This window comes from Haliotis cracherodii, unplaced genomic scaffold (assembly GCF_022045235.1).
Source record: "Haliotis cracherodii isolate W230 unplaced genomic scaffold, xgHalCrac1.p SCAF_2, whole genome shotgun sequence".
In the NCBI taxonomy this organism is placed as follows: Eukaryota; Metazoa; Mollusca; class Gastropoda; order Lepetellida; family Haliotidae; genus Haliotis; species Haliotis cracherodii.
Window position 1 is genome coordinate 42,763,367 of NW_027266275.1, and position 23,341 is coordinate 42,786,707.

At 39.7% G+C, this 23,341-nt stretch overlaps 1 protein-coding gene across 2 annotated transcripts; it reads right to left on the reverse strand.

Moving 5' to 3' along the window:
• Window positions 1-12,674: 12,674 nt before the first annotated feature.
• Window positions 12,675-21,790, reverse strand: LOC139469141 (cyclin-F-like). 2 transcript variants are annotated; one of them, XM_071251277.1, is made up of 14 exons: window positions 21,699-21,790; window positions 19,733-19,905; window positions 19,254-19,360; window positions 18,798-18,865; window positions 18,433-18,623; window positions 17,828-17,986; window positions 17,451-17,680; window positions 17,174-17,338; window positions 16,374-16,681; window positions 15,800-15,887; window positions 15,487-15,586; window positions 15,206-15,342; window positions 14,700-14,839; window positions 12,675-14,539 (listed from the first exon to the last, which is right to left on the reverse strand). In XM_071251277.1, exons 1-14 carry the CDS (start codon window positions 21,703-21,705, stop codon window positions 14,082-14,084), a joined length of 2,331 nt encoding a protein of 776 aa, XP_071107378.1. In that variant the 5' UTR covers window positions 21,706-21,790; the 3' UTR covers window positions 12,675-14,081. The 2 variants fall into 2 exon arrangements, with proteins under 2 accessions (XP_071107378.1, XP_071107377.1); XM_071251276.1 differs by lacking the exon at window positions 21,699-21,790 and adding an exon at window positions 20,372-20,414.
• Window positions 21,791-23,341: the final 1,551 nt, after the last annotated feature.

A 23,341-nucleotide genomic window follows, 5' to 3' on the forward strand; every position in this document is an offset into this window, starting at 1 on the left:
TCGCTGAAAGCTGTCATTCCCCAGGCTTACAATCCTCAGGATCCTCCAAGAGCCAGCAACCCACATGAGATACGGGCGATCGCATCCACCATAAAGCTTCACAGCGACTGCTTCATACCTGCCATTAGAGAAGTCTGTTTCTGGCGATCTGACACAGTGTTCCTACCTGTGAGATGTCACCTAAGAAGACGTTAAGGAACGCACAGTTTCGTACCCTTTAGTTGTGGCTCAACTAGTTACTGCTAGAAGACGCCATTGATGTCTTTGCCTATCCAGAGCTGACCTCATGACCTCTCCTGTGCTTACCACCTTAGGCTACATTCTACAAGCATTTCGGCTCGGTATGTCAATTATAGACTTTAATCTTGGTTATCTTCTATAGTTGTATCGATGCCTCGATATCGGGCATAACTACTCCCTCCTTCCCTGTCAACAGGAACAGTTGATAGACACTGAGCCTCGCCTCCGCTGATTGGCTGTGGGATCTTGGAGAGTTTTAGATGGAAGATCACATCTGAAAGTATGCCCTCCACTGTTTCCGTCGAGCTTCAGATGCATAAAGGAGTAATGCAGGAAAAGTTTTAAAAAATTGAGTAAAATCCTAGATATTTTTTATATTTGTATACTTATCCTGCAATGCTGCATCTAAAGGGGACAAACCTGTCGCAGAGCTGCCTCCCCACAATGTCTTCCTATGTTCCAGTTTTTAGCAGTAATGTGCTGACGTCATTACTTCTGTGGTCACATGGGAGCTGTGTGATAGGGTTGTCCTGTCAGCTATTTCTTCAGCAAGACTTCTCACAGCTCTTTCTGCTAAGAACAAGCAGTAGTTGCATTAAGGAATGATGCAGGATACGTATACAAATATAAACAATATCTAGGATTTTACTAGAACTGTTCTGCCTCAAAAGCTGCCATGGTTGCTTGTACTTCCATCAGTTTATCTTGATGTACTGGAACAGGTTAATAAATCTGAGCCAGCACCTCATGTTTATAGCCATAGCCAAAGAACATGTCCGATGTTTACAGTGTAAATGTCATTCAGATTTACACTGATGGATCTAAGTGCCCTGTGTCTAGTCGAGTTGATGCTAGTGTCTTCATGGTTAATGATAGAAAGAGAAATTCCAATACGATAACTGATCACTTGTCAGTATTTTCTGCAGAACTTGGAGCAATGAGTGAAGCATTGCGCTGGATTCGTTTTTCAAGGGCTGTTTCAGAGGTCATTTTTAGTGCTTCTGTCAGTGCTTGCAATTTATTTTCCTATATAATACAGTGCTTTAAGTTCTAACATTATATTTAAGCAGCACATAGGGTTTTGAATCAGCTCCATACAGATAGTTTTCGTGTATTACTTACAGTGATAAAATCAGGAATATTATTTCACTCCATTCAGTGATAGAATTCATGGGGCAACCAGTGACATCCATAAAGATATATCTGTAATATGTCAGAAATACTTACAAGGGTTACTAGTGGTGCTCACAACGGATGAATAGTGATCATCAAGTGATCACTTGATATATGATCATTTGAATTTGATGGTATTTGAGTTTCAACGTTTTCAATAACCATCTGTGGCCATGTTCACATAGTTATATAACATGGCTACATATTCATTATCTCCATTGTTCACTGTGAACATTGTGATGCCATAATATGTGAGGCATTGTTCAAGTTTTAGGGCCGTTACACTATGACCACACTGATGGCTGTATAACTGACATAATTTAGTCTGTGACTGTACTGTTAAATGAAAACACAAATTATTAATAATATTTCTGCATGGTCAATTGTCAAGATGTTTATCATAACAGAATGGAGATATTATATGCTGCATAATCGAGGATGATATTTCTGCAACACCTCATGTATGTTCAGTGTGTTAAATATGATGAATGTATTGAAATTACTAACTGGTTCGGAAATACATTTCATAGAATTGCTCATAGAATTCAACTTACGAGTAACGACTGTACAGTAATGAACAATTAGTTTTGTTTTGTTTTCTTCTTATTTTATCAGAAAATGACTTGCATGACTAGTTCCTAGATCTTTCAGCGGGACATCAATTTAGACGGAGTCCAGTAAAACGCAGCCAGATGTGACGTCAAATAAACAAGCTGAGCATTTAAATGGTAGCCTAAACCAGCTCCTAGCTTGGCAAAAGTTGAGAAAATTGAAACTCTTTTAGTAGTTCAAAAGTTTTGACGCTAGTGGATTTCGAAGTGTTTTCAGCAAATGCAGGGGAATTTGAAATATTTGGAAAACTGTTTTTACCTTAGGAATTGGAAAAAGGATGTATGATGTTGAGGCTATTGTGTGCAATGGTTGTACAGAGTTGATACCAGGTGCTCATTTCCTGAAAAATGTTGGCACAACTATTGATCTTCAGAAGTCTGCATTAATTGTTGGATCAGAAAAATTACATCTGAAATCAAAACAAGATCAGATAAATTCAGTACCAGTATGCAGAGTTGAAGTCATGTAGCATTTTGTCATACCAGCAGCTCATGAGAAAGTCCTTCCTGCAACAGTAAAGTCACTGCAAGAAATAAGATTTGCAGGATTGTAAGAGCCAAAGCGTGATGTCATGGAAAAGAAGGAAATCATGGCTGCCAGATAACTTGCACATCCAAAGAAGAACATTGTCCCAGTTTGACTTATCAATCGAGGTGATAAACCCATTACAGTCTTCAAGAATACTAATATTGGAAAGTTCATACCTTTAATGAATACATTTTTTACTTATCCTCCATTACTACTTCATGCATTTACTGCTGTTTCTTGACAGAAAGACAAAGCTGTGAGATTTCCAGCTGCAGAAAAAGTTGTTCCGACTGGTTGTGTGGCAAATACCCTCGCACAGCTGCCATGTGGTTGAGACGTCTTAAATGAGCACATTACTGCTTGTCAATCAAAAAGACTGAACATGTTTGAGAATAAAGCTGCCAGAATCTACCAGCATCCTTTGCTTGTTATTTCTATCTCTATGTTGTACTTGTGATTGTATATTCCTTATGGTTTGTGATTTGCCTAACCTTTTTCGTTGCATTAATCTTTGGCGCTCGATAGTGGCTCAATAGTCATGTTAATATCAGGCATATTGTTTTTCCCATTAGCCATTTTGAATTCACAAGGTGGTCACATTCTCGTGGTGCGCGTCTTGAATTCTTGTTTATTGCTTGGTAATTGTTTCATATATATTGCCTATAATGCTTCCACAGAGGGGGTGATAGCACTCTTGTTGAACTTGGTTTACGTAGCTTCAGGTTGACATTGTCTGTACCAGAACTTTTAGGTCTTCACCATTCAAGATATATTAGCCATTTGACAGATTCATCATAGGCTACCGGTTCACACCTCACACCACTTGTCTGTCTTGTGATTTAAATAGTCAAGTGGCACGAGCATTCTTACTCTAAACATCTCCAACAGGAATTAGGTCAACTGACCTAATGCTAGCCGTGCAGCGTACAGATTGGTTTGCATGCTTTCTTGTACTTAATGTTGCAAATCTTCTATCAGATGCCTGTCGCTTACATCTATGTGACTGAGTCACTAACTTCAGTAGACCTCCAATGCCTACATGCGGAGTAACGATACACCGGGCTTCAGCGTCACCTTGATATATGAATGGAAGCTCTTAAAGTGCCAAGAGTATGGAAACTGTTGTGTCTGTCGTATGACAAGTCTTGAGCAGGTTCCAATATTTATTCAGGAATGTTACAGTCGTGCATAACATCTAAGATGGCTGACCCCCGGCGAGCACATGTGTTATATCACACGTGAAGTTCCATACATGTGACACACTTTGTTACCCATGAAGTTACCCAACAGACTGAAGTCCCCTATACCATGATGTGACTGCATAGCACCACCCTCTTCCTTCCTTAAATTGTATGTTCACTACTTCCTATGAATCAAAAATTCTCAATACACATTTGAGTATATCTATATTTAACTAAATAGAATGTCATCATAACAGTAACTGTAATGAGATAATCTACCTGAAGATGTCCACACTCAACAACTGAGCAGTTCAAGTCACAGGCTATCAATCAGTCTCTCAGGTGGTCGACTAACCCTTGTTGACTGTCTCGATGGAGTGTCTTGCTTCACCGAGATAGTGATGCCGGTGGTTGTGACATTGGCAAAGCTTCTAAATGTTCTGTAATCAGAGCTTCTCGTTGACCTGGTATTTCTTGCAAAGGAACCGTACTAGGAACATGATCTGGTGCCATCACTTAGACTTGGTGATTGTTTTTCGGTGTCCTCCTGTGACATGTCACCTTGAAAGCGCAAATGATCTACATGCCTCTTCCACACCATACAGTCTTCTGGCACAACCACATAAGACTTTGGAGCTGTGCGCTCTGCTACATTTCCTCTACACCATGTGTCCTCTCTGCGCAGATCTTTGATCATAACTTGGTCACTTGGAAGAAACTCATAGAGACCCCTTCCCTTATCATGATACAGTTTCTGATCACTCTGCGTGTTTAGAACCTTCGTTCTAACTCTGGTCGAACCAACCACAATGTAGTGCGGATCTCTCGTGCAATGAACAAACAAGCTGGTGTTCTACCTGTTGTCGCATTAGGAGTAGAGCGATAGGTGAACAGAAAACTGGGAATACACTGCTGTGTTGGCTGTCAACTTGTCGGTCAACTTGTCAACTTGAAACCTCTATATATTGCTCTTTGACATGTTTGCTCTGGACCTGTTGTCGAAGCGTGTGTCCAAGATAAAGAAAGATGCAATAACATTGCAGGAAATAGTAAATAAGTTTAGATCTATTGATAAAATATGATAAATTAAAATAAAATACATATTTTCTGATTTTGTGAAACGTGATAGATTTAAAACATGAATGATAGGACAGGTAGGTTCATGAAACTATATATTATTTGACATGGCTATAGTGTGGCCAGTACGCCGGCCTGCAGTGTTGAAAGAGTTAATGAGTACGTTGAAGCTGGACCCTGTTTCACCAAGCAATCTCAGTGTTATGATTCATTTACCATGTTTACAGCTCAAACTAAACTGCAGGCAGTAAAGGCCTGCTGAAATTTAAAACTATTAGCCCAAGAGAAAACTGTTGGGCCAACGTCTATTTCGAACACTGATTCCCCCAGGGCCAATAACCCTCACGAGATCAGAGCCATTGCCTCCACCATGGTCCTCCACAGCAACTGCTCTGTCGGATCCATCATGGAAGGTTGCTTTTGGCGTCCTGACACAGTCCTTGCCAGCCACTACCTTAGAGATGTAGCCTTAGCGGACATGGAGGGCGTTCACAGCTTTGGCCCATTGGTTGTTACCCAGCAGGTCACCAACCCCAAATGCCATTTACTCTTACCAATGCCCAGAGCTGTCCTTTCGACCTCTCTGGTGTTTGTCACCCCAGACTAGAGGGTTTTCATGCTACTAGCGTCAGCTCGGTACGTGAGTTCTGGACCTAAGCTCACACTTTTTTCTATAACTGTACTGTTACCTGGATATCCTGCATCCTTCACACTCTCGGTTCTTTTTGACAAGGATGGTCACATGGCTCTGGTCATCACAAAGGATGCTTTGATAGTTCTTTGGACATTTTGACAAGGGTCTCTTGAGGATCACTTCTGAAGGTATGCCCCCTACGTACTGTCTGATAAAGATGCATTAAGTAGTGATGCAGAATAAATAAAAATGTTTAGTAAAAAAATATTTTTTACATTTGTATACTTATCCTACATCATGTCATCTAAGTGCCCTCTCATCGCAGTGCTATGTCCCCATGAAGTCTTCAGATGTTATGTTCAAGCAGTAATAATTTTTTAATTTGAAGTCACATGACCGCGAAATTGACGTTTATAACTGTATGAACGACACAATTTTTTCCGGAGACAGTTTTCTTGGAATGACGTAAACACTGACAGACTACCTCCACATTCCTGGGGAAACCCCTGGGAATTCCCTAGCACGAAAACATACATAAGCGTTCTTTCTGATCATTTAGAACCTTTCTTCTTGGTCTCAGTTTTTCAGGATACATTGAGAAATGTCAGAGGGCGTGACTGCATGATTGTTCACGAATATCCTCGCTACTGCCTATCCTAATGAACAAACGAAGAAATGCACATCTAAACTACCGTCTCCAGCCATCTATGAATTTACCTTAGTGTCTGTTTGACGCTTTTTTTTAACCTTTCAATGATCGGCCAGTTGATCATTAACAACTTCGGAAATCTCTCCCGTCACGTTTTTCGTGTCGGCCATTTTGACGTCTTGTACTTGATGTAAATGTATTACGATGCGATGTCATTGTGACTGACTTACTGAGTTAATTCTTTACAGAACTTTCTCATCTCATGAGGATATGATTTGAACACATGTGCTGCGTAAGATGTTTCTGAAGAGCAAGTTGTGCATCCATACGCTCATGTCACCTCTCTTTTTGAGGAACTATTTCACTCCGTGATATAGCTGGTTGTTGTATGGCTGTCAGTGTAAACATGAAGTCATACATACTAAATAACATTGTGTTTATATCTTGGCCTACATCCTTTGAGGTAAGAAATTGTGATAATTTGTTTTTAAAATGTACTCATACAAGACGTCTCCACTTCCGAGGTCACATGGCAGCTGTGTGAGGGTATTTGCAGCTCCTTCTTCTGCAGCTGGACCTCTTGTAGTTTCATCTTTCTGTTAAAAAATAGCAAATAATGCATTAAGGAGTCATGCAGGATCAGTATACAAATGTAAAAAAATATTTAGATTTTACTAATATGGATCAGGTAAAAGAGAAAGTACAGAAGGAATCCTCAGGAATAAGAATAATGAAAAAACCCTGGGCAAGACAACATAGAAATAATAAACAGCAATATTTCCAAAACACAGAAGAAGAAAATTGATGATATCTTGAACAGATGATATCTTTAGCAAAGTTTTTTCGAAGACAGAAAAAGATTTAGGCAGTACATGTACTAACATCAGAAAGAACAAAATTGATACTGGATATCATCAACAGTTCATTATGTACCATGGAGAGTTCCTATTCAGAAGAGACAGGAAGTGAAAACACTGGTGGAAGATATGTTGGATCGAGTTGTGATTCAGCCTTCATCACGTCCATGGTGATCTCCAGTAGTGCTGGTTAAGAAATCTGATGGTTCAACAAGGAATGTGCCGCTTTTAGTTCTGTGAATGAACTCTGTGGCAGGGACACCTATCCAATTCCAAGGGTAGATGATGCTTTAGATAGATTTGGAAATGCTAAGTGGTACAGTACACCGAATCTATCTTCAGGATATTGGCAAGTCTCCCTTGAGGAAGATGATGAGGAGAAAACAGCCTTTTCAACACCATATGGACTGTATGAGTTCAGTGTTATGCCCATGGGATTAAGTGCAGCACCTGCAACGTTCCAAAGTTTAATGGAACAAGTCCCGGAGGCTTACAATGGGAAATGTGTGTTATATATTTAGCCGATAACATCGTGTTCAGTGACACGTTTGAGGAGCATTTGAAGAGGCTGGAAGAAGTATTTCAGAAGCTCTTGGAAGCAGAATTGAAGATGAAGCCTAAGAAATGTAAGTTGTGTGGGTCTAAAGTTAGCTTTCTAGACCATGTCATATCCGAGAGAGGGGCGGCAACTGATCCATCAAAAATTGACTTTCGCAAAATGGCCCACACCAAGCAATGTAGCAGATGTACCCAGGTTACTTAGGCTTTCTGGATATTATAGAAGATTCATTAAATATTTGGCAAGTATAGCATCACCACTGTACAGATTGACCAACAAGGGGGAAAACTTCAATTAGAAAACTTCCTTGTGTGAGGAAGCATTCTGTTCTCTGAAACAAAAGCTGACAACTGCAGAAGTGTAAGCATGTCCAAACTTTGATTTCCCTTTCACACTGGGCAGAGATGCCAGTGACTTTGGTCTAGGTGGAGTGTTGTCTCAGAGAATAAATGGAGTGGAGAGGCATTTGCAAGCAGATCTTTTTCTAAAGCTGAAAGAAGATGCTCTGTGGTTTACATGACACTACACATCTTCTTAGTGGGCTGACCATTTCCAGAGCAGAAACAGTAAGCAATAAATTGGTATCTGAATTTGTGTGTATATATGGCGTACCAGAATCTCCCCACTCTGATCAGGGAAGAAATTTTGAATCGGCTGTATTCAAATCACTGTGTAATACTCTTGGTATAAAAGTCCAGTTTCCACCCTTGCCGAACTAAGCTGGGATTATGGAGTTACATTTTGGCTGGACTAACGAGTCTTTGCATAATCCAATCAAAATCGCGTACCGAAATCGAAATCCGGTTCATAAACTGTCATGCAAGGTCCAGTCGATTGCAGGATTTGCAAAGCATGCGCATCGCCAACTTGTTGTCAACAGATATTTTCCAAATCTTTTCATGTTTTTAATCAAGGTGCTCACGTGATTTGATGTACTTCGCGAAGTAAGAACCGTTCTATCACAAAATAGATCTTGATGGTTGATCAGATCGTCTTGACTGGGCGCCGCCATTTTGTTTGAAGCAAATGCACGTGATACGAGAGGTGGAATCTGATTGGTCCATATGGGAGAGGCATAGAATGGACATAACTCATAATAGCCACTGGTGGCGTTTGGATCGAGCCCAGGAGATCCAGCCTAGTTCGGCAAGGGTGGAAACTGGACTTGTAAAGTCAGTTAACGCTCTTGCCTCGGGAAGATGTACACTACACTTTACACATTATCTGATAGAACAAAAATTCTTACACAAACCATACAACATATGAATGCTGATGCTATGTCAAGACTACCATCTGTCCCCATTTTAGAGGATGGAGGTACAGTGACTGGCCAAGAAGTCGAGGTGGTTATTGAAAATGTAATCACAATGCCAACTCAAGGGACAGACTTTCCATCTCATTTAAAGATATCTGAGAGCAAGGATTCGTTTGAAAGGAAGAGGTCTGGTAAATTAAACAAAGAAATGACCAAGTGTTGAGACAGGCCATTCAGTGGATGGAAGATGGAGACCACAGCTGGACACATGGGAGCAATAAGAACCATTGAATGAGGAAGAAATAATTTTTACTGGCTTTTGAAGGATATTGAAAGATGGTGTGAAGCTTGTGATACCTGTGGCTGGAGAAATCTGGGTGGAAGAAAACCAAAAGCCCAACATGTTAGTGGAGAGACTAGCTACAGATATAACAGGACCACTGCCAACTACATCAGAAGGAAACCGATACATCCATGTGGGTGTAGATTACTTCACTTAGTGGGCTGACCATTTCCAGAGCAGAATGTATTCAAATCACTGTGTAATACTCTTGGCATACAAAAGACACACACTACTCCCTACCATCCTCAGTCAAAGGATTAGTGGAAAGACTGAATAGGACAGTAGGAGACATACTGAGTAAATTTGTAAATAATCAGCAAAGAGAATGGGATCAAAAATGACCCTTCATGATGATGGCATACTGGTCCAGCAAACACAGTTCAACTGAATTCTCCCCAAATTTGCTCACATTTGGTCGTGAAATTAGAATGCCTCCAGACATTGTGTATGGCAGTCTAGAAGAGATAACTGTAGATGCTGCCAAATATACAGATAACATAAGGAGAAAGATGAAAGCAGTGTTTAAGGAGGTGTGAGAGAATTTAAAAGTATCTTCCCAAACACAGAGAAAAACCTACAGACAGTACATAGTGGCCTTTTAAAAGAAAGGGATAAGGTGTGGCTTTATAAGCCTATTCCTCGCCGAGGACAGTGCAAGAAACTACACAAGTGGTGGGAAGGCCCATACGAAGTGCTATCAAAACTGTCAGACGTCCTGTATCGAATCCAACATATACAACAGAGGTAAAAGAAATAGGTGGTTCACAGCATAAGTTGAAAATCTTCACTGGGGCACCTGTACAAGTACTAGACATACAGGAGCAATATCCCAGGGAACTAAACATGAAATTACATTAAGTAATGTGACAGCACAGAGATCACTAATGGGGGGTTCAACTGTGATTTGTGACGATTTCTTTGATGATGACAGCAAAAGTGATGTGTGTGTTTCATCAGGAGAGGCTCCATTGCAGTCAGACACATGTGACGGTTTGATGGCACATGCCAGCCCGGGCATAGTTGTCAGAGGACGAAGTGTCACCTGGGCTAACTGTTCGAGACAGGCATCCTTCAGCCTACCTGGACTATGACTGTAAACTATGATATGGTTAAAAGTTAAATGTGTATACATTGTATCAGCTTGTTTCAAGTTTTAAGAAAATACAGAGAAATTTGCAAGTTGACAGAACCTTACATAAGCTGTTGTTCATTATTAATACTTTGTATACAGGTTAGCCTATTGGATTAATTAGGGTACGTTACCATGGTTTTCAAAAGATTCAGACATTTGCAAGATGACAGAAATATGAACATGTTCTTTAGGGGTGGGTGCAATGTGAAGTTATATTCTTATGATATTTTCTAGTGGTCTTTATGTTATCCCATGATGGAGTTATCTCCCTTCCACACAATACTTCTGGTTTCGTTTGAGGCTCAAGGTTTGTTTGTATCCTTGCATTTGTTACAAGCTATGTTGTGTATGTATATAAATTCTATGAGATTGTGATGTAATGGTGTGACATAGGGGGGCAGTTAGTTTTGGGTAATGCTTGAGAGAAGTATGGCGTGTTACGGAGGGCTGAACCGATTGTGTCTGTGTGTGTGCTATTGTAGGTTGTTTCGGTTGATTTGACTGCAGACTTATATATACGTGGAAAATATATACAGATTGCTTCATCCTCTGTTTCCGGTGTAATTCCAACACACGTCTGGTTAGAACATCCCCTTATTAAATGACATGACCAGAAGACATCAATAGGACTGCCATTTGTGGGTGGCAATGTTTAAAGTTGGAGCAATGTTTCAGCTTTATTTGCAATCGGGCTTTAGTTCAGAGAAGTCAAACATTGAAGTTTCCCCATATGCCTAACAATTTTGTGGGTCAGACATTAAAATACCAAACATTGGACACACTGATTATTCATTATAAGTAACAAACAGATTATTCAAACCACCATATGGACACACTGATTATTCAAAACATTATATAAACACTCTGATTATTCAAACTACCATATGAACACACAGATTATTCAAACCACCATATGGACACACTGATTATTCAAAACATTATATGAACACTCTGATTATTCAAACTACCATATGAACACACTGATTATTCAAACCACCATATGGACACACTGATTATTCAAACCACCATATGGACACACTGATTATTCAAACCCACTACATGAACACAGTTGCACCGACTATTCAAACCCACCATGTGAATGCGCCGACTATTCAAACCCACCATATGAATGCGCCAACTATTCAAACCCACCATGTGAATGCGCCGACTATTCAAACCCACCATGTGAATGCGCCGACTATTCAAACCCACCATATGAATGCGCCGACTATTCAAAGCCACCATATGAATGCGCCGACTATTCAAACCCACCATATGAATGCACCGACTATTCAAACCCACCATATGAATGCGCCGACTATTCAAAGCCACCATATGAATGCGCCGACTATTCAAACCCACCATATGAATGCGCCGACTATTCAAACCCACCATATGAATGCGCCGACTATTCAAACCCACCATATGAATGCACTGACTATTCAAACCCACCATATGAATGCGCCGACTATTCAAACCAACCATATCACATTGATGTTGATCATGTTGAATCAAGCAGATCCATGTAAATGCATGAAAGGTATTGCCTGAATTAGACAGCCACCGACACTTTCATTTTGAATCCATGCAGTGCGTGGACATCTCAAGAATATCGTAGCATGTATTTCTTCTTTATAGCCTTGGAAAAGTTATTTTTACCTGTCATAGCCTGAAAAACATTTGTCTACCACCAAAGTCAAGAAGGATTTACTGTAGGTCAATGAAGCTTTGTATGCTTTGTAGGACAGGGCCAAAATTGGAAATGGTCATGAGAGACCTACATAATTTTAAGGTTGTGGTCACAGTGAAGGTCATTCTTAAGTGTATTTGCCTTTTCACTAAAATGCCAATTTCTGCAGATAGTTTTGAAAGATGAGTGCATGTAGTTATTTGAACACATGTTTGACTATTGACAAGTGATGGCAGGTCCAGTGACCTTCCTTCAATGAAGAAAGCATGTGCCATATTTTTGTTATGTTGAATTCCACCAGGGGACATCCTATTTGGTTTATATGATGCACAGCCCTTTGAAATGTTCTTGAAATACTTGCAACTGGACCCATGAAGTTCCAGTTGGATCTTCAGCAAACCATGCTTGGTGAAAGAGGCGACTAACAAGATTGGGTGGTCAGACTACGTTGATGCATGTCATCGTATACCAATTGCGTGATGTCCATCACAGGATTGTCTGCTCAAGCCTTGATTATATAAAGACAACCTTCACATAGCTGGAATATTGCTGAGTGCGACATTGAAGGATAAGTCAAGAAGTGGTCACTGTCATGAAAACTGGTACATATCATCCTGCATGTCAGCACCACTCATTGTCAGGTAGAAAGTAAATCCACAGAATAAATGTGGGATAAAAACATAGTCAAGAATGTAATTTTTGTATTTTTGTTTATTACAAAATAATAATAAATATGTCTCAATATCATTGGTGACATTCACAGACCTGCATATCAGCTCTCAATTGCATTCAAACATCATACACACAACCTCCATGCAGCTGACACTATAACATGTAAGCTGGTTGAGTGGAGTGAGCCCAGACACTGCCACTGACTGTAGGGGATCACAACTGACTCCACACCAACTGTCTACCCTCAACTGTCAGGTCTCAATAAATAAAGTTCTTGTTTTGGTATAGTTATGTAAATAAGTTCCTCTTATGCCAGTTCCTTACTGTAACATTCTATAACCTATGCCAGTTCAGTGAGGTTTGTAGAGTACATTATGCTCAAATCATTGTTTTCTTCATCATTATGGCAAGTTTTTCAAACACATCATAAACATTTTGATCCTGTCTTTTGTCAATCAATTTCATACCATATAAGTCATACATACTTTTTATGTAAAAGTTTACTTACAAAATGTCGAATATTGTAAATCTATTAAAAAAATAGGCCATTTAAAATATGGCAAGGCGCTACAATAATGCCCTGGGCAAATAGTGTTGTCAGTACTGGATGTTGCTGTACAGGAACTCATCAGCTCCGCTCTGTGCTGAACATAAAACATTGGGCACAAATACTTCTTCCAAAAGATATTTTGATTATGGCATCTATGTGAAAAATCTAATTTGTTCAAGAAATCATGGTATGCAGAGTTTGCGAAACCTTTGATAATTTTCTCAATGATTTTACAAGGTAATGAACATATGCAACTTGACAACAGAGGGTGTGTAACTTGTGCTGCTCAGGATAACCAAGCTCATATGGACTTCTCTCAGAAATTCCAACACAACAACTATTTACAGAAATAAACAAAACAGTATTTTTTTAAATACTGATGGATGATTCATAAATAATACAACTTAATGTACAAATAAACAATATGCTCTTTATAATTTACACACATAGCACTTGTAACAACTAGTCACTCACGATGGAGGAATAACACAAGTTGGGATGGTAATTTCATTCCGTCCATCTGTCAACTTGAGGCATACCTCAGGAAGATGTAAATGTCATCCATTCACTCAAAAGTATAACATATCACAGGCCAGGAGATCATATGATCAATGAAAGTAGCAGCCTGTCAATTTCATTGAGTTAGCACCTGAGTTATGAACATGGGATATGTTCAATCAATGATTATGACCTTGACATATACCACATGGGATTTTATCACATATAGGATACTGATTCAGGAAAACCTGGTCATGATTGATTTGTGAGCAAGCTTACTTGAACATGAAAACACTTTGTCAGTGAATTATCTGTAATGCTGTATTCTTTCCACAATGCATTGGGCTGTTTAGTTCAACATATGGCATGGATATTGTTTCTAGTGTTCGATCTGCAGGTTGACGTAACATGCATGCACCTTGGCAGGCCATCTAGGACATGCTGTTTCCCACAGTGTTACTTGATCTTTTACGACTCTTTTTTTTTAAAGCATTTGGTGATGTCATCTGTGTTGCAGTGCGAGGACTCTTTCTTGTGGTGAAAGAATCCTCAAATGGACTTTTTGTGTCATAGTCACTATGAGACATGGAGTAAGAAGAGAAACTGCGGAAATTGCACTTTGAGCGTTTTGTTTGTGGTGAGGGACTAGACTGGCTGCTTGGGGAGGAGGATACCCCAGAGGAGGAGGACTGAGCACAACAGCAGCTGGTGGGGAAGGTGATGCCAGGAGAGGCGGAGGAGGAGGAGGAGGCACCCAGCAGCTTCACTTTGATTCCTCCAAAACTAGACTCTCCATTGCAGAAGCTTGAAAGACATGCAGTGTAAGTGTCACTGTCGGAGTCAATGGTCAGGTCAGAGCTGTCACAGGTCACCATACTGTTGATGGAGTCTGAAAGGGACAAGAAATATTTATACCTCAAGATCAACTTACAAGGAGTACTGCAGAAGCATATGTTTTGATCGATAGATGCTAGTGATTATGTTTAAAGATGAAATGTTTACAGCATCATCCAAGACAAATGATCCAGTAGTTACGTTCATATCCTCACCATTAAGTTCCATGAATGATTCTTCATCATCATCTTCATGATCACCATCATAGCCTGACATCACTGCACTCTCTGGAAACTCCCACTTTTCAACAGTTGGAGTTGAGGCCTTCTCACGTTCCATACTGCGCTTGATAGTTCTGAGTCAATAAACAAGGACAATATACCAACATGTCTTCAATCCAAACTAATAATCAACTAAAGATCCATATTTATTTTAAAATTAACCCTCTCAAGTCATTCACAGCATTAGCCTGCTCAAGTCATTCACATCATTTACCTGCTCAAGTCATTCACATCATTTACCTGCTCAAGTCATTCACTACATTTACCTGCTCAAGTCATTCACAACATTTACCTGCTCAAGTCATTCACTACATTTACCTGCTCAAGCCATTCACATCATTAGCCTGTTCAAGTCATTCACAACATTTACCTGCTCAAGCTATTCACATCATTCGCCAGCTCAGGGTAGCATTGAACTAAACAATGTAAAATGTGCATACCTGTGACTGCGACTCTTGCCCCGTGATGGTGAGACTATGAGTTCATCTGCATTTTTGAAGCGGAGCTTCACATCAGTTCCATGTAGGATGTGTTCTGTCACCCCCATGATGGAGCAGAGCTCTTCATAGCTCATTATCTGTAATCAATAGCAATCTCCTTTAAACCGAAGCTCTCACACCTTTTATTCATGTTTCTATTGTTCTGTGTTTTAGATGTTACAAGAATGATGTCCCAAACAAAGCAAGGACATTATTTATGCTTTAAGTATTCTATGACTTACATCAATGTCGCTGACACAGTGGTATTTCTCGTCTGAGTATCGCTGTTTGACCGCTTGTAGAGTGATGTCACGATGGTCGACAACTGACCCCTCCATGAAGCTGAAGACAACCATAGCAAATTTTTTTGATATCATTAATATACGGTACTTGTAAACATGTTAACTATTAATTCAGGGATTTAGTAATTTAAGAATTAAGTACCCCTGGTTTTCACAGACAATATCTGCACCATCAATGGACTACCTACTTGAGGGTAATTTCAAAATGATTAGCATGTGCGAGATCCACCTAAAGCAGGGAGATAACACTCACCATTTCTCATGGACATGGAAGGCACACCTGCTGATGTCATCAACTGAAAATCCAGTGAACTCTTCCATGATGGAGGGCCAGGGAGTTTCTGAAGCAACAAGATAATACATCAAACTATGGTCCAGGCTATACTTTTTCAAACAACATTGTCTTTTTTAAGATTAATCTTACCAACTTCTGTTAAAAGATAAGATATCTTAAGTTTATGATAAAACGACAACTTCAATCTCAGAGTATTCATGGATTTCTTATCAATCTTTCATCATCATTAAATATATCTAAGTTGCAATCTTTGATGAAGATAAGAATACATTACCGGTATCTTTGGTCTATGATAGTTTCGAAAGTAGGCTACGACTGTATGATGTCCTTATGCTAGCTTCATGATAATCTTAGCCCCAAGATTCTTTCAAAAGTCTAGACCCAGATCTTTAAACAGATACACGCACTTACAGATAGTAGTGTTAGAGTGGCCACGTTACAATCTCCCATGTTTTAACAGCATGTGCAAGTATATGTATGGCTTGTATTGTTCTCTTGAACCACTCTTATTATAACAAAAACATCCACCTACCCATTTTGACTAGAATACGGGCTAGGAGAACACAGCTAGAGGCAATCTCAGCTGTGCTGTACTGTCCCATCTCGGCCTGCAGCAAGCTCAGTTCACAGATGTACTCTGCCAGCTTCATGCAGCGCCGGTCCATGCCTGGTGCCAACACTGTCAAGATGTTCACGTAGTCCAGGCTGGTGGCCACACGAATGTTTCCCCGCACCGTCGCCGTGATCTCTCCCATCATCCTCACAACATCCTCATAGCTGTAGGTGCTGTCAGTGAGCCAGGCTGCCTCACGGATTGTAATGATATCCTTGCCAAGGAATCTGTACATACAACCACACAATCATATGAAGATGCTGGCATGTAAAGAAGTAGCAAAAACATTGTCATACCAAAATGTGAAAGATCTGATAACAGTCTGCTCACATGTGTCTTCAATCCACAACATGGAGGCAGTGAGACATGCTTACAAGCGGACGGATGACAGAATAACCAAGGCAACAGAGCAGTTTTTATTCAAATTTTTCCTCAGTTTTTTTGGGCATGTTTTGTGAGTAGCGAGTGAATGTATTTAATGCCACAGTCAGCAATATTCCAGTTGTGTCTGGGCAAGACAAACCAGTGGTTGCTGTCCTGAGCAACACGTCATGGTGTAGGGTACAATGACATGCAATCAATCAAGTCACATGACCACCAATCCATTTTAGTTGCCCATTATACAAGCATTGGTTACTGGGGACCATTTTAATCCTGGAATCGCCACAGGGTCTTTGAATTAATAAGTACAGATTGTCATGACGACTGAAGGAACTGACCTTGAGCAAATGACCATAGCTGCAACTCCCAGGAGCTGTAGCTGAGAGCGGGGGACAGTGTGCACCTGCAGGAATCGATCCACCAGGTTGACGGCAGCGTGGAGGGTGAGGGTGGAGAAGTCCTTCATGCCCGCTACTTCTACCAGCCAGTCAACAAGGATGTATCTGAAGAGGACATCCAAACATTATACATGTGCTACCAACATGGACCTGCATAGTGTTATAAAGCACAACAGGTGGCTTCATTAATTCCACTGATCTTGTCCTTCATGCTTACCTCATGGACGGGGTGAGGTCTCTATGGTTCTGGAATGTCTTGTGAGTGCCCGTGGGTGAGGTAGTTTGAAAGACTTCTCTAAGGAATGCTGCCACTTGAGAGCGAGATATGCCACCATATTTTCCTGATGCATAATACTTGCACAAATAGAGTCGGGCGTTCAGACTCCCCATACTGGCCACATCTCGCAACTGGCGCATACTTGCTAGTTCAGAGGCTTTATCTAATACCTGCACAAGAAGGAGAACAGAACATTTGGAGGTTATTGTTTTGAAAAGGAACTCTTTTTCAGATATAACTTGTGAACATATACATTTAAGAAACAAATTGTTTACACATAGCACTTTGAATACCTGGTATGTGAGAAAACATCTTACCCTCTCTGAATACTGCAACTCCCACAATGCAAGTGCAGCATCAGCTGAGCCATGTTTGGCAGCTAACTGCAGGTAGTGGATGGCGGCCGTCTCGGTACCTTCCCCATCCAGGAGCTGCAGCATCTTCCCCACACAAACACTGATATCTCGGTTCACTTCCTGCAACAACACAATACTACATACAGCTCATACAACTCCACTTACAGTAATTTCTTTATAATAACTACTACTGCATTCTCAATTTGTTTGTTTGTTGTTTAAATCCGCACTCAGCAATATTCCAGCTATATGACAGTGGTCTGTAAATAATCGAGTCTGGGCCAGACAATCCAGTGATTGGTATCATGAGCATCGATCCAAGCAATTGATATATGACATGCATCAAAGTCAGCAAGCCTGACCACCCGATCCCATAAGTTGCCTCTTACAAAAAGCATGGGTTGCTGAAGACCCATCTCTCCAACAGCATAACATTGTTTGATTCCTATATTTTCTTCTAACATTTTCGTAAAATATTCAAATACTTTGATATTGTTGACACTGACTACATAAGAGTGCATCCTGCAAGTTATATGGTGTTGCAAAGAATAGCAAAGCATAATTACCTTCTTTAGGTATTGTTTCATGAACTGAAAGACGCCCTCCTTACAGCAGGCACCGCTCATGGACCATGGAGGGCGAATAAAGAGCCAGGTGAAAGGGACTGTGTTGGGGGTGAGAGCCTCAGTCTTGCAGAACAGCTCTGCTGCACGATTACCATTGGATGGACACAATTCAGGGGTAGCAGGACTTGGCACTGAAGTAAACAGCTATATAAATAAATCTTGACATGTCAGAAATGGAAAAAAATTGTCACTGTCTTCATCATTACAGAGCAACTATTTGACTGACTACATTAAATTTTTCTGTGGAAAACAACCTCCAATGTTATCTGACATTGAACATGAATACAGATTGAAGAGATACTTACAGCCCTCACTGTAGAGGTATGCGACAGCAAGTTTGATTAAGGCTTCCAGGTTACCATTTTCTTGAGCTCTGTACAGCGGAAAGAAACATTGTCATTAATAGCCCACAGACGTAACACACTAAACTTCGTTTGCCACACTCAGCAATATTTCAGCTATATGACAGCAGTCTGTAAATAATAGAGTCTGGACCAGACTACGCAATTGGGATGCGATGGCATGCATCAACCAAGGCAGCGAGCCTCATCACCCAATCCTGTTAGTTGCCTCTTACGACAAGCATAGTCGCCTTTTATGGCAAGCATGGGTTGCTGAAGACCTATTCATATTCAAACCATGTATTTGACATTTGGTATATTGTCAATATTGTAGAAGTAATTTAAATATTAACTCTCAATCACATGGAATTTACTGCTGTAAACTGTATGGAACAGTTTCTCTGTGAACACTACACTCACCTTTGGAAATGTTGTAGATTGGCCGGGGACGGCCAGCAGTTGTGGAATGTAACTGCTGTCCAGACAGAGGTGTGTGTGTCAATCAGTTGCAGGAAGTAGGGATGAACCTGGCAAGCAACATATTCATCATTCAAACATGCTACTAAAAAGGAAAACAATTGCATCCCAGCAAAATCAGGTAAAAGAAACATAGTAAGTACTTTGCATATATTTCCACTGAAATGATCAAAAGTATTTTCTTTGAATGAGCAGAATTAAGCAGCACCCCTGTTAAGGAATACAGACCAACCTATCAACCTATACAGCCACTGTATATGTGTGCATTAGAAACCATCGCAATACAATTGATAATGAAAATACTTTTATATTATAAGCAACTGGTGATTACATCATGACACATTTGAAAGCATCATAATATGAAAACCAAATCAAGTATGTTATTCACCGTACATTAGACAAAATTAAAACTGTGGACTTACCACCCTCATGTTCAACAAATCTTTTATCTGAAGACCTTTGAGAAAATGTAGGAGTATTTCCTCCGGAAGATGCCATATAGTGACACTGCTGCGCGTACGGGGACGCAGGTGTGTGTGCACAGGGATGAAGACATTTTCAGGTGATCGCTGCAGCCTACTTATACTCTGTATCACTGAAACCAAGAAAGCAAGTACACGTTTATAGATACATGTAGTATAGTTATATGAACTGTTACAGTGCCTTGATCAGTAATATCCCAGTTATATCGAAGTTATCCTTTCTAAAAAATAAGAAGAAACTATTAGTGTGTACAATAAAATAATAATTACCAAGCTCAGTTGAAAGCAAATATATAGGCCTAATTGTTCAAGATATCCATCAGTATTTTTTTAAGTAATACGTAAGCACCTGTCTAAATCAGAGTTTTCACAAAATTGAAATTCCACTGAAACACAAATGTATTTATAAACATAGGAGACGACTCGACGCATAAGAAGGATGATGGTGGTCGCCATGGCTGATTTACAAATTGCAGTCTTGTAGGCCTATACACAAGGAGATGACCCGTTTCTTGTTTGATCGCACGGAACTATGTAAACCATTACATAAATAGCTGTGGATTATGAAAATCTACTTACAGTTTTGCCAAAACATATCTACAATAGACATATGACCGATTGGTAAGACACTGTGGATGGAACTGACGCTAACAGTGATTCACGGTCCTATTTCAAGTCGAGACACGACCCGATCGCACTTGCCATGTGCGTAGCTAAAATTAGCACCGCGTGGGGGCAACAAAGCCTAGCAACCAATCAAGACACGTTGAATTTCATATTAGCCAATCAGAGCGCAAATATTTAGAACTTGTTAACAACAGTAACAAGTAGATTGATATACTTGTCAAAACATTCCAGCAGTACATCTTCAATGGTTCTTTAAGCTTTTGTTACGTTAATTAATGGGTTGTTAATTAAAGAGATTAAGTAGTTAATGAACAATATGCTGCCAATGGGAAGATATTATGTCAAAATAAGGACCTCGCCACATACTTCTTCAGGTTAATATTTGAATTTGATAACACATTTACCCATAGGCCTGTACAATGATTAAACAATTGTGATAACACTTGTTTATTTCTTCACTGTGCACGTTGATATTTCTATTGTATTTGTCATTACATTGCAGATTCAAATTGGCCGACATTAGCCTGATGACATCTAGTAGCCAAACTGTTGATCTATATAGCTAGTGTTTCACGCACGATTATGAAGCAAAATATTATATAGCCTATTTTGTATATTTATCAAGTACTCTCTTAATGTACAAGTATCTGCCTACTTAAACCAATAATTATTCAGGTTAGCTTATAACTGACTGCATGTGTCAGATTCGCAATTGCATAATGCTTCATATTATCTACAGCCCTAGGCCTATTAGCATTGGCCTGCTGAATATTTTGCCACGTTTTTCCTTCGGTATCATATCAACATCGTGATGTAAATAGACTGCACCTTTCGGTAATGATATGTTACTGGCACAACATAATCAGATATGTTTGCAGGAAAGCGCTGTATAATAAACGTCCCTTAAAAATTCGGATGGTTTCAACAAGAAATTGGCGGACACTCGAACAGTTGAATCGGGTCTCGTTCGCTGACCATTGCGCCAAAACGAATGAGAAAATGGCGAATATAGCCGTGAAAAGGAGAACTGGTGACATTGGACATAATGCTAACATTGATGAGTTTAAACTACCTGTCTACTTTACTAAAATGTACACATATTACAAATTATTACACATGATTGAAAATGAACCTGGCGAGTCCGCCTCTATCAAAACAGGCTCCGGCTTAGCGGTTGGGAGATCCCGCCCCCTCGATCAAAACAATACGGCTTATTAACTGTATAGATTAATTAGACTTGAGCTGCATTGTTCACGTGTAGAATATATAATTAACTTACCTTTCATATCGTAAAATTTGCCAAAGATGAATCCAGATTCATGCAAACAGACAAGATAGTTGACTCTGATCGTCAGGTTTAGTCTGTCGCCACTAAATCGCTACGAACCAACGGTCCGCGTCGCTGATTGGTTGAGAGTTGTGACGTTTCTAAACGATTGAGGGTTCTTCCCAATCATTCCCACAATGCATAGCGTTTTGTTGTGTGAGGGGCACGCGGCTGAGCGTGTTTATGTTTTTGAAAATTTGACATTTTAACGGACTGACATCTCTTTTTATTTCAAATCCATAACTCAGTGACATTAATGAAATAATTTGGTAATAATTGACTTTAGACTTTTTGTACCACCCAATCTTATATGGTAGAAATCCATGTGACGCAGAGGATAAAACGGCAGATATACATAGACCTTGTGTATAAGATGTACCTATATATTTCGTGAGCAGTATATTTACCCTCCTGGGAGATTACACATTACTTTCATCATATGTATTTTGGTATTGTGTCAGAATGATGCAGCATTCGCAAAATAATGATGACGAAATAACATATTTCGTTTATATATTTCATATATTATTAAAATATGCACTATTCTTTTATTGTTTATTCACAGTGTACATGTTATCAATAAATACTGAACGATCAAACCACATATGAAGGTGTCAAGATATGTAAGGATTTTCAAAGGAACTATATTAGATGTCCACGAATTAACACTTAAATGACAGGTGTGTATTGTGCATGTATCTGTGTTATAATTTAATGCCACAAGACAGTACAGATCCCTATAGAGTATATAGCCATAGGGGATGCCCGACACACCAATCACTGCCGGTACCCTTTCTATCATTACTTTTTGTTCTATGTTTTTATATTTGACACCACCATTGCCTCGGGGGGGGGGGGGGGGGGGGGGGGGGGGGTTGAACTGGCAATGCATCAACACATGGAAGTCTATATATGTGCATGTGTATAGACAAAAGAAATGTTTCTAAAAAGGAGCATAAATCATTAACTCGCTGTAAGAACACGGGTGGCTGCTTATGCTCAGATGCTTGCTGTGTTAATGTATAATGTCAGAGTCGGTCAAAAAACAAGCTTTTCGGGGACTGTTTAACAATTTGAAGTATGCACTTTGGTAGATAGATGTGTGTAACAATATGGACCGGTTATATCTCCATTGAAACTGCTCATCGTTAGAAATTAGAGTTGCGAAAAACAATGTTGTTCCGAATATACAACTTTCAGTAGTTATTTCTAGTCATTTGACTCATTTGTGTTCTGCGCATTATTCTTGGCGGGTATCAACAAATTGTTAAAAACACGTTTGCACTTACCAGGGACAATAATATCCCCCTAAATACAACTATAAAGTACTGTGTCCACAACACAGTTATTTAGAAGTTAATGATGCCTTTGGTTGTTCACGAATCAGCTATTCTGAATAACTCTAAAAAAACACATATGGAATTTAAAATATGCAATGAGACGTGAAATTACTAATTGCTTTAATTTGGATGGACAATTTGTCTGAAACAATGAAATTACTGCATACAGTTTCTATCATTTGTTTTGACTGCATGGCCTCTAATGAACCAGGGACTGAGGAATTGACCTCTCTTGCTCTTTTGAGAACTCTTTCC